Source organism: Lissotriton vulgaris, chromosome 6, assembly GCF_964263255.1.
Source record: "Lissotriton vulgaris chromosome 6, aLisVul1.2, whole genome shotgun sequence".
NCBI lineage: Eukaryota > Metazoa > Chordata > Amphibia > Caudata > Salamandridae > Lissotriton > Lissotriton vulgaris.
In genome coordinates, this window is record NC_141694.1 from 1591980345 (window position 1) to 1591993411 (window position 13067).

The following is a 13067-nucleotide window of genomic DNA, read 5'->3' on the forward strand; positions in this document are numbered from 1 at the left end:
CAAGAAGTGGTCGGATGCAACTCAAGGGACTGATTGCTCAAAACAACACAATATGTAGACACGCCACGTTCGAGCTGACACAGAAGATGCATTTCACCGTGCACTGTTTTCTAAACAACAACAAAACGAACGTTTGTCCAGTACAGTATGAAAGAAAAGTCAAGCAATCGGCTACTTTTAGTGAAATTAAGTTGAAATTTGAAGGAGGCAACGCATATGAAAATAAGGCAATGGGTTAAAAATAAATAGGCAGTTCGTCAGAGGTAAAGACAGGAGGAGCTCTTCGGGAACTTCGAACTGAGCATCTATTTGATTAGAGCTGAGGAGAAATCACAGGCTGCCTGCTCGCGCGGCAGCCCGCGTCACCTCTCTGCTCTCTCTCTTCTTCCTCACCCCGCCGTTTGCCCAACTTAAATACAGAGACAATGGCACTAGTTGGCTGCTGGAACTGAAACCCTCCAAGCCTCCTCACAATGGGGACTTTTTATGTGTCCTGCCTGCTCCTCGTCCTCGTTTGCTTCAGCCCTGCAAGTTTACTACAGATTGACCCGTGCAAGCAGCTGTGTCAGTGCTCCGGACGAAATCTCATGTGCCAGTGGCATGTGGCGGGCTCCTCGTTGCCTGGCAATAAGACGAAAATCACCCTTGAACTGTGAGTATTAACCTGTCGTCTCTGTCACGCCGGCGCGCGGCCAGGTACGCAAACAATTCTGAGCACTGGGTGTGCTGCCGCGTGAGGGCTCTGATTCTGAAGGGTTGCTTCAGAAACTACTGGACTTCAGAAAAGTTTGTCCTTTTTTCCTAAACAGCATACTGAATTTCCCCAAAGCACTCTGTGCCAGGTCGTTCTACCTATATCTATTTGCAGGTGTTTTATTGCGGGTACTAATGCACTGCGGCGGCGTCAGCGTGGGTATGACGTCACTTGTGTCCCTCTTCTAATGCGAAACACTTTTAATGAAGAGCGTGCTTCTACTGCACGCCACGTTATACTATTTTGGCTGCACCATTGAATGTTTCTGATAAAATAAGGTCAACGGCGTAAGAAGCATATAATAAGCCTGTGTACAGTACACTGTGTGAGGAACTCTTTCTGGTTAAGTACGGGTCAGCTGATACAGTCGATCTCGTTATGTACTGAGGAATGGTGTGTATTGTTCGTGTTCCACATGAAGGTACCTTGGACAGGCGTAATTACGAATGTATTCATTCAGTAGGCATGCAACTGTCAGCCAGGAAGAGAAAATAAAGTGACATCCTGTATCCAGTTGTTTATCATATTGGTATGTGTTAACCGACTGTGTTAAAGCAAAGGGGTATATATTTATTTTATTTATTTTATTTAGTGTGTTTTGTATAGCGCACGGCTACCCCAACGGGGTGTCCAGGCGCTCCTGAGAGTGTAATTGAGTCTTGCTCCTGAGGGAATCAGCAAAAGGGAAAAGTTTTTAGAGCCTTTTGAAAGGGGAGCTCGTCCGGGATCATCCGGATGGAAGGAGGGAGTTTGTTCCAGTGGGAGATGGCGCAAACCTGGAAGGTGCAGATTTAGCAGTGTACCATGTACAGGTACGAGGTATGTTGTCGACTTTGTCAAAAGATCGCTCAACCCTGGAAAATGGAGAATCCTGGCTTCTATTGGTAGAAATGGTGTGATGGAAAGAAAAGTGGGCGCAAGGTGGCAGTTTGCTCTGCAAAGTTCTAAGCGCCTCTTGGGGCTCGCCCCAGGAAGTGCATAAAGTGCAGGATTCAGAAAAAGCGTTTGTGCGCCTAAGTTGATGGTAGACCAAAGATTCACATCTTCAGCCGCAGAATCAGTACAGGGGTAAGCTTACACCCGGAAACTGCATTTTGAAACACAGCCATTCCAAAAGAGGCATGTGAGCATTGTTACATTTCAAAATAGTGGCATGAATGCGGTTCTTTCTGGGTGGGCCACCGAATATGTGGAGTGTGGAGTGGTGTGACTCACTGGTTAGAGGCTGCAGACCCGTAAGCAGAGAACGGCCCAGGACCAGGCTTCAATTCCCGACGCGGCAGGGTCGTGGACCAGGGTCAAAACGGACTTGATCATTCTCGCCTCGGTGCCTACTCTAACCAGGGAACACACTCGGCAACTCTGGGCATTAAGCTTGCCTCATCTCTACAACGGCCCCCCACAGACGCCGGGGATGCCTGGTTTCACCTTAGAAATACCCAGAAAGGGACAATCTCACAGGGAAAACCAGGACGGGTTCCCCAGCGGTCTTCAGCGCCAGGATACTCCATGGAGTCGCAGTGCGCTTTACAAGTACACCCACATTTACAATATGGGCGTACACCATCTTACTCGAAAATCTGGGGATATTCGACACTCTTTAGGCAGGGCTTTACTACTGAATATCAACACCCACAATATGGTGATACAAGAATATAGAGAAAGGGATATCGAAGGACAAAATATCAAAAGGTAAGCGCATATAGGGAAGTATAGCTTTTTTATTGCTAACTCCACATCAATGTGCCTTGAAGACATTGCACAATGTAGGTACATAGATGTGGAGTTAGGTATAGAACATCTACACTTACATGTGTGTTAATGTTTCATGTTCAATCTTCTGTCCTGAAAAGTGTACCATTGATATTGTGGTTTCAATACTCAGGTGGCAAACCTTTGGACAGTTGTTTCCCACCAGTTAAACATATGCCCAGTGGTTCCTATCAAAGAGAGGTGCAGGCGTTTTTGTAGGAGGAAACGTCCACAAGTTATGGGAGGTTATGGAAGGACGTTTCTCCCCAGTAAAAACGTTTTTGCTCTGTGGAAGAAATGAAAAGTTACATCTGCTACAGCACAGTTGTGCAACATTTACCCATGCAGAACACTACACCTGATGAAAATCGGATGAGTGTATTTGATGATCTGGATTTTTCAGGAAATCTAAGACTTATAGATTTCCTGGAATACTCCTGGGATCCTTGATGCATCCCTAAAGAGTAGAGATGTGCTCCAAGGACATAACAAGAAAAACTTTAGGACTTTTCAACAAGGTACAATTTATCTAAATATTTGTTTTACATACAAAGGTATTGCAGGCAGCTCAGAATCCATTTCACGTGGCCTATACTTGTTAACTGCATTTTTTTAATTCTGCCTTTCACTTCCTTTCATTTTTTGACTCTTCCCCTTCTGAAGAGATGCTCAACCATTTGTTTTGACTGAGACTCACCTTGAGATTGCGGAGTAAAAAAAAAAAAAAAAAAAAGAGATACATTTCACTGTTTTAGGACATCAACAGCAGAGTTAGGCAGATATCACAGGCGTTCTGGACAGTGGCACTGCTCAGGTGACAGAGGCTTCACAGGTCTGGGCATAAGACAGGCTGCATCATAGTTACAAGCTCAGGTCTCAGGCAGTAGTAGGGATAATCACCACTCAAATGTCTGCTTTAAATATACATTTCAAAATGCAGTGATCGTTTCCTCAAACATTAGCTTGCTAGTTTATGAAAATGCATATATTTACAATCACATAGGCTTTTCATTGTGGTACAATATATACTTCAAAACAAAAATGTGCTATTTGTACGAAAAAGCACATTTTTGGCATTAAATACTAGCTATTCATTTTAAGCAAAAACATGTTTGTCTAAACATTTGCTGGCTATTTCCTCACACTCTTACACACTACAACTGAAGTCTTTATCTGCTCCCCTGAATGTCAATGCAGCAAGAGATCATGGCGTGGATGCCATCTTTATGGAAGGAATGTTCCATTATTTATTTATTTATTTTGAAAGTTTTATATAGCGCGAACAAGATCTTCACAGATATCAGAGCGCTCTACAGATTAGGGGAGCATATATAAACAGATACATCAATAGTGTTGAAAGTACAGTTAAGTGATATCATAAACAGTCAAGTAATTCAATTTCAAAGTCAAACAAAATTGTAAAGGGTGCGAACAAGTAGTACAGATCAGTATCGAGACTTTGAGTTAATCACCAGTAGTAGTTCAAGTGTATTTAGCCATGAGGATCGCTTTTACTTCTTTCTTAAAAAGTATGGTGGAAGGGATGAGCCTAGTTTCAGGGGGGAGTGAGTTCCAAATCCTGGGAGCCATTCCTGAGAACGAGCGTTTATACGTTTTTTCCTTGCGGAATCTTTTAGGCTTTAGCAAAAGATTGTTTGTGCCTCTAGTGTTTCTGGATCCTCCAGATATCGTCAGCTTCTGAGCGAGGTATCTAGGTGAGCTCAGGTGGACAGCCTTGTGCGTCAAGCAAGCGATTTTCAGGTATATTCTGGCTTCAAAAGGCAGCCAGTTCAGGGATTTGAAGTCCGGGGAAATGTGAGAGTGTTTTTTTTGATCCAGTGATGAGTCTCGCTGCGGCGTTTAAAGAGGCTCTTATAGGTGCCGTAGTAGCTAGGGGGAGCTCGCAGAGGGTGGTGCTGCCGTATTCTATTCGAGGTATGACTAGTGATTGTACCGCAGTTTGGAAGTCTTTGGCTGGAAGGAAGGGTTTAAGTTTCCTAAGGGTGTTGATTTGGTAGTTCGCTCCCTTAGTTGCTTTGTTGATGTGTTCCTGCATGCTGAGATTGGTGTCAAGTGTTATGCCCAAAGATTTTGCTGAGTCCACGATGGTGGGTTGAACATTGAGTGCCGTAAGGTGTTTAAGCCACATTTGTGCAGTAGTGATCTTCGCGGGAGGTGAGATCAGAAGGAACTCTGTTTTAAGGGCATTAAGTTGGAGATGATTAGCGGCCAGCCAGGATTGGGTGCTTCTGATCGTTGAATTCAAGAGCGTGATGTCTTTGGGTGATTGTAGTTTGAGATAAAGTTGGGTGTCATCGGCATACATGTGGAAGTGTACATTGGATTCTTGTAGCAAGGTCGTGAGAGGTTCCATAACTAGGTTGAACAAAGTTGGAGATAGGGAGGATCCTTGTGGTACGCCTAGCGTTACAGGTCTTGGCGAGGACATCAAGTTGTTGCTCTTGAATTTCTGCGACCTGTTATGTAGAAAGGACGTGAACCATTTGAGCACAGTTCCAGATAGACCCATTCTTGTGTTTAATAGTTCGAGTAAATTCTCATGTTTGACGGTGTCAAATGCCGAGGAGAGATCAAGGAGGATGAGGAGGCAGGTATCGTTATGATCTAGGATTTGAAGTGCGTCGTCAATTATGTGAGTCATGGCAGTTTCAGTACTGTGGTTTGCTCGGAAGCCTGATTGATGAGAGTTGAGGAGATCAAACTGAGTAATGTGTTTAGTCAATTGTATTTGTGCGCATTTTTCCAACAGTTTGGCAAGAGTCGGAATATTGGTAATGGGACAGTAGTTGTTTAGGTCAGAGGGGTCTGCTGTAGGTTTCTTTAGCAAAGGTGTGACTTGTCCAACTTTGAGGGAGTCGGGGATGGTCCCTTGTTGAAGTGAGCTGTTAATGATTTTAGTACAGAGTGGAAGGAGCGCCGGGGTAAGGACTTTGACAGCATTAGCAGGAAGGAGGTCCGTGAGGTGATTGGATGGTTTCAGAGTGCTGAGCAGTCTGCCAATTTCTTCTTCCGTGTAGGTGACAAAGGATGACCAAGTGGCATTGTTTTTTGGTTTAGTGGGTGCTTTGCAGTGGGGTTTGGAATAGAGGCTTGCGTCAATGAGGAGATCATTTTTTATGTTGTCAGTTTTTTGGATAAAGAAAGAGGCGAAGTCTTCGCAGGAGGGAGCTTCACACATAGTGCTGAGAGGTTGGGGTTGTTCTTTGGATTGTGTTCTGATAAGCTCAAACAGCTTTCTCGGATGATTTTTGGCTTGGGTGGGTTGTACATGCGGTGGCTTGGCGCTATGATGCTCACAATTATTCAAGAGATAGCAGTTACACCTGGGCCAACATTCTACAGGGATTCATACCATTATACCATTGTTGTTGTCATTAAGTCATGAATTGCCTTTATAATGCCAAGGTCAGAAATATAAAAGAGGTGACCAGCATGATGCAATGGATACGCACAACATGCCAAGACTTACTATCAATACGTTGGGGTCAGTATTATGCCATAGGTTGGCATCATCATGCCAAGGATATCCAATAGGTGCCAGGAATTACCATCATTATGCCTTCATCCGCATGATTATATGAGAGGGCGTCATCAGACCATGGACTGGCATTATAGCAGGGTAGCACATCAGATTAAGGAGGCCCACAGTACATCAATGATTGGCATCATTGTGCCAGGGGTAGGACCCTTGGGATGGTTTCGGTGGCTATGGAGTCAGCTCCTTGGAAGATACTTGCAAACAGAGAGCTCTTGCGCACACCTTTGCATTCACATACACAGACTTGCAGCAAACTTATACATAGAGACACACACATGCATAAGCAATACCAGTTATGTTTCCGTTGCCCTCCAAGCCTGCTACAGCTATCCCTCCTATGCCTCACCTAGTTTGCTTTCAGCTTCACAGCTCACAGTTCCCTGGGCTCGCCCCGTGGTAGAACCCGTTTGACCCTAATAGTATGATTAACCAATCATGGTGTGTTACACAGCCAATTATCAAGCATCAGCAGTCCCATAGTGATTGGCTCTGTAAACTGCCCTGCGCCGTCAATAACACGATACATGGCCCTCTCATTGACACTGGGGCATGGATGAAACGCCACTTTGCTAAAGCGGTGATGAGATTTGATTTTTGGCTGCAGTGCTCTAGCAAAGAGGTAGTGCTGTGCACCCACAAAGAACACACGCTGTGCATGTTTGATAGTGTTGTGGTTTGTGTTGGTTTATCACAGATGCATAGTCCCTGTAGATCTGGCTCTGTGCTGCACTGCCTCCCTTATGCAGTTCAGCACAATAATAGATCGTCAGAAATACTTGGATTTTTTCTTGCCGGGCACTGACTAAATACCCGGTCAGCAAACCACCATTTCTTTGTATTGTGTTTTAATTCTTTCTCTTGTCCATTCTATGAAAGAGTCTATTGAACGTCTCCTGGTGATCTTTATGCCTGACAGCCGGCTTATGTCATTGAGTGAATATAAAATGAAAAGAATGAGGCGGGGGTTGGGTCAGGCTTCTGCAGCCCTTTGGTTTGTTGGGGTCAGCCTCGTCTAGGCATTGGCTTTAAGTAATTGTAATTCCTATTTTGGATTAGCTCAGAGGATATTTCTTTCTGACTGTCATGCTACTGGCTAGAAGGTCAGTTAGTCCACCCAAGGAATGCGCCTAGGCCAGTGCATGTGTGCTGTGGTTTTTTAGCACTGCAATGGATTCGCACTGCTTCAGGGAGCGACAGTAGCCCAGTTTGGTTAGATGCGGCCAGCTCAAGGTGTGCGCCTCCAGCCACTAGTTCCCTTCTTCAGCCCAGGAAGCAGTGACCGTAGCTCACCCCACCCCTCGCGGGTCGGCTGTTGCCACGGGCCGGTGCTGCGCCAGGTTTAGTTTAGTGCAGTGGCGGGTCGGGTACTGCCCATGAACTGAAGTTGGCGGTTGAGTGCTGTGCTCAGCTCCATGCATTAGGAACTTAGGGGTCTTTTATTCCAGCCGCATTGGCCAGATGCAGACCTCTCTATGCTCGGACAATTAACGTGCAGGCAAGCATAACTCTGTCATGTTTGACTGGGGGAGAATGTTTGCATTGTCCGCATTCCGTCCATCATTCGTTTGCTGCAAGCATAACTCTGTCATGTGCCACTCTCTGGTATCGCGAGCAGGGAGTCAGCAGGGGGAGTACTGATGCTTTGAAGGGGACAGGTGCTAATCACAGCGGTTTACTTTATCTAAGGAAGTTTATTTCTGAACTGACCTCTGATCACCTCTGCTATTTCGCCGCTGGACAGATATATAAGCATAACCGTATTTGACACGTTGTTCAGATGAAAAATGACCCTGTTGTATAGCCAGGCTCGAGCCTGAGGCCTGGCTCTAGGGCAGCTCGAGGTCCGAGTGGAACCACAGGCCCCTAACGAGCCCAGTATTCATGTAGATTCTGCCTGCTCCCCTTGCTGCCCCCAGGAAGTGGCGTTATGGCCACAGCTGCCTACTTGGAAACAGGTGGAACCAGGGTTGAGTCTCAGCGTCGCCTCAACTTCCAGTGACTCCGGGCAAATGACTTAATCTACCCATCCAAAACCTTCGGGTAGAGCTCGCGCTGTATAACAACTGCAGAAAAATAAACAGAGGTGAACAGAGGTGAAAACAAAGGATTTATATTATGAAAGAGGAGAAGCAACATAAAACCAGTTCACTGGCTGAATAGTAGAAAGTAAAACCAGAACCTGGATGAACTGTAGCTTCCCTGTTTAAACTGTATAATATTAGGCAAATATTTTATTTCACCAAAACTCCTTTTTTTCATAATCGTATGAAAGCCGTTTCAAGTATGTGTGTTCAGAAGATGACAATACTAGTCGTACGGAAACCTATTGTGTTTGATTTAATACACTATACTGTTGCTCTGTAATAATCTGGGCCACAGACAGGGTTCACATGATAACTGTTTTACCTCTAGGTTTACTAAAGGCACTGTTGCCGGTGTGGAGACGGGGACAGGAATGGTTTGAAGTTCATGTGTAAAAGTTAATGTTTGAATCCTATCACTTTTATAATAAGAGTGATCGGATTTAAACATGAACTTTTACACACAAACTTCAATAGCTATAGACTTACATGAGTAAGGGAGCCGGCAAGTGTTACACTCATGGATATTTGCTCACCTGTTTTCCATCCCCTCAACTTTTTGTCCATGTTACTGATATCTACATTAGTTTGCTTCAGTGATGCCAAATATCTAAGATCAAAAGTCCTGCGACGCCACTTTCTGTGATGTCACTTCTTGCGACGCAATATGCAATTAAATGGGCCTCGCATCTTCCCTTTCGCCCGGGGCCTCAGAAGGCCTAGGACCGGCTCTGCTTTTATTAAGTACTTGTCAGTGCAGCGCTATGATGTGACTACTACAGTCAAAGCTTCAGACGTTAAAGAAATACACTTTCTAAAATTTTGAGGAGACTAGGATATTTTACGTGGTCTGTAGTATGATTTACTTTCTACACTCTGCTCATACAAGGGCTCCAAGGTCCAAGCCAGGCCATTTGCTCGGCTTTTGCACAGCCTTCCCTCTCAATGTGTTGTCTCGTCTACGGTTCACAATCACATCTATAGACAGACGCTGGGCATCTGACAGCAGTGTTGCATGTGTGTTTCTAGGGAAACTCTTAAGTTCCCAAAGCTGCTCTCCTGATACCTGGGGGCATATTTACAAGAAACGGAGTGTGGTGCTATGCCACAATTGGTAAAGCTACGCTCTGACAGTTTAAAAATGCAAGGATGCACCATATTCACAAGACTGCGGTGCAACCCTGCATTTCCCTTAGCGCTGGCCTTAAAAAATGCTGCCTAGCGCCTGCACAGGCACCTTAGTGCCAGTTTGCTAGGGTGCCTGTGCTGCAGAGACAATTGTTTACATGCAGGAAGGGATGCCATCCTTCACATAAACAATCTTTGCAGGTGATTTACTCTAGAATACAGCACATGTGGAAAGAGCAAAATACTAGGTGAAATAATCTCCTCATATCGCCTGCTTAGGACAAGGTATTCCCTGGCAGTATTTTTGGCACTGTCCATACCCTATAAATATTGGACAGCGTCAAAAGCAGGAATTGCCCCAATGTACACCCACTGCACGCCCCTTACACGCCATGTGCAGCATGGCTGCGTGACTAGGCAGCGTTAAGCCGAGTTAAGTGGCTTGGTGCTGCCTTGTAAATAAGGTGAAGGAGTTAACGCCACCAGAACATCGGAAAAAGTGACGTTTTGGTGGCGTTAACTGCATCGCTGCGGCGGCTTTTCCGGCTTTTCCCGCTGTGTGCGGCATTTTTTAAAATACCGCGTTACATGACGAGCTCAGCTCGTCATCAGCATAAGAGCGCCGTAGCTGATGACGAGCTGAGCTCGTCATCAGCATCGAAGGGGTTAACTCCTTGTAAATATGCCCCTTACTAGTCAGAGATGATTGTGGCCTTTGCAGAGCTGCAGACTTTCATTGATTGACACAACCCACAGTTCTTTACGATAAACTGATAATCAATCTAAGGGAGAATGCATGTCAGGGTTCAATTATATTTTCCTATGTGGCGCACGAGTCATAAAATATTAAAATAGGGTACCTGGTCAAGTCTATTTCCCCAAGGGTCGAGGAATGAAGGAAGACTCGGACTGGCCTGCGTTCCGTTGCTGCCTGCCTGAGCGACAAACCACTAAACTAACTCATGTCTCCTGGTTACAAAATGGCAAATCAGACATCATGAAAATTCCATATGGTTTGGAGCTCAGAAGGGTACAAATGTGGCATCTCAGACTTGCTGCAAGCTAAATTTGCAGAAGACAGCAAAAAAAGGAATCGCACTAGAACAGACTTTTAGAACGAAAACAGAACAAAACCCCACGCAAACAATGCATCAGTCTAAACAATTCTAATAACAAATGCAGAGGATGTACAGAATATAAGAAGAGTGAATGGAGTGGATCTATAATTGCAATGCATTCTTGATACTAGTGCACGTGAAGTTCACAGCACACATGTGATACAAAATGACTTGCTTGAAGTGGTATAAATACATTTAAAAAACACAATCTATTTCATTTTGGTCCAGGAACTGACATCTCGCAGCTTGCTGAGCCAGGTTTACTTTTGGGAATATAAAAGTGAAAATAGAATTAATTTCATTGTGATGTTTTACTTTAGAAGTGAATGTTCTATGGAAAGCCACAGCTGCGCACATTTAAGACTGGGATGGATGAATGCATGACCCTGTCGATACATTATTTAATTAGTAACACACAAGACCGGCACAACCGATTCTAGGTGGTACCTGTGAATGGAGGTGAAACCTGCAGACTACGACAGGACAATCATCCAATGATCTATTGGAAGAGTTTTTAAGCCCCCAAACTGTGAGCGTCAGCGTACACTCAACGTGATATCATATACCGCTCTCTTCCTAAATCTTGTTCTTAGTGTAAGAATCTGCCACCTGCAGTGGGTGTCCAGTGTTCCAGTGCCAGCAGGGAACGCCCCCCCCCCCCCCCCCCTCCCGCCATGGTGCTGTTTGGGAAGCAAACGTAGCTGTAAACAGGGTTCAGTGGGCCGATCGGACATCCGGGCGCCGGTGCCGCTGCACCTGCTCTTTTAGCCCATGACTAACTGGTTGTTGGAAGAACTTTGTTTAGTGGGGTGAAGTGGGAGGAAAATAGGGCGCAATATTTATTTGATTTGATTTATTTTAAGAGTTTTATATAGCGCTGGCTAGACCCAGAGGTATGAGAGCGCTTTACATGAGGTCCACAAAATTACAAAATTACATCAGTTACAATTTACATCAGTTGCTAGACAAACATTACAAGAGCACGGAAGACGAGATAATTGAAAGTGTAGAGGGGGAGTGGGTAAGGGTGAAAAGGTAGGATATTGTACGGATTTTAACGTAGCACCGACAAGGTAGTTTATGTAATTTGGCCTATCTCGGGTTTCCATTGGCAAGGATAGTAGCAAAACCCCTCTTACAATTGTATATATTTCTGCCACGTCCCCGACTCATTTAAAAAAAAAATAATTTCAAAAAGTGGTTAAATAGCTTATAAGATATGTGCTCTATTAATACATGTATTTTGCTTCTGTGAAGCACATTTGTGCAGCTCTTGCATTCTGTTTATTGTTCAAGGCCCAGATTACAGAAGCTCCCACACATGGAAAGGAAGAATCGGATCATATGACTAATGGTGCCCTTGCCTCTTGGCTTTTCTTTTATCAGAACTATGCAGAGGATCCTTTTTTAAAACTTTCAAATAAGGTGTGTCGGCCATCAATAGCCCGTATACTCTTCACTCGCAAGATGCATCACATTTGTATTGAATCTTGACCTGGAATTGAGCTACAGCCCTAAAGTCCTTCTCCTGAGTTCCTCAGCCCAATGGGGTCCTACAGCTGGACAATTCAAAAGGTCACGAGAGATGCAAAAAGTGCAAAGCTGAATCTTGGATGAAGTCTATTTTTAAAGAAAGCCCTTAATCTTTTCTACGCAAATTAATAGGTTTGATGTCCGCATTGAACAATTATTCTTTCGAAATATTTTTCGATGCGAATAACAGCCTGATTCATCAAAGACCCGTTTTGCGAATCTTCAACAGCGATTCATAAGGAATCGCTATTACAGACTCGCAAAACGGGATTCATGTAGGAATCGCAAAATAAAATGCGATTCCTACACATTCCTTATTTGCGATTAGCAATTAGCTAATCGCAAATAAGATAGCGATTTAAAGGGTGCGAGGGGTGTCCAGAGGACACCCTGTAGCACCCCTTAAATGCAAATTTAAACAGGTGTTGCGCACACACATGTCCAAAGGACATGTGTGTGTGCAACATGCAACTTAGACAAATGCTTTTAAAAGCATTTATCTAAGTTTTCGCTATTTACCACGAGGTTTGACCTCGCGGTAAATAGCGGGCCGAAATTGCGAATTCTCAATTTTAAAATGGATGATGAATTGCATTTAAGGAATCTCAAATAGAGATTCCTTAAATGTAATTCCTCGCTAAATAGCGAAATCGCTATTACCGATTTTTGCATTTGGGATGATGAATCCCAAATGCAATAATTGCGCTCGCAAAGGGCCAGATTCTCGGAATCTGGCCCTTTGCGAGCCGATTTCGGCTTGATGAATCAGACTGTAAGTTCCCTCTTATCTCTTTTGTCCGCTTTTTTGCACCACTTCATGCAAAGCTGAGTGAGCACGTGTCTGAATCAGTGAGTGCATTAGTACATCATTTTATGCGTGCCAAAAGGTGATCATTTCGCCGGTCACTTGCCAAGGGAGCATGCGATGAAAACTAGGGTCACTGAAACAGGACCTTCTGACCTTTAAGTTTATAGGCTTTAAAAAAAAATATTTCTAAATTGACCTTAAATTCTCTGGGCCGCTCTGAGATGGACCTACCACCTTTAAATCGAAGATGGAAGAAACATCTTTTGATAGCTCTTGGACTAGAGATGCCTGATAGTCAGGGATCTACACATTTTATTGCTAAATAAATCTTGAC

At 44.3% G+C, this 13067-nt stretch overlaps 1 protein-coding gene across 1 annotated transcript in view; it reads left to right on the forward strand.

The window, feature by feature from the left end:
- Positions 1-387: 387 nt before the first annotated feature.
- Positions 388-13067, forward strand: part of LHCGR (luteinizing hormone/choriogonadotropin receptor) — a 1044354-nt gene continuing 1031674 nt past the window's right edge. Inside the window, exon 1 of the mRNA XM_086925446.1 lies at positions 388-652. Coding sequence (XP_086781572.1) covers positions 474-652 — 179 coding nt within the window. The 5' untranslated portion in view covers positions 388-473. The remainder of the gene's footprint in view (positions 653-13067) is intronic.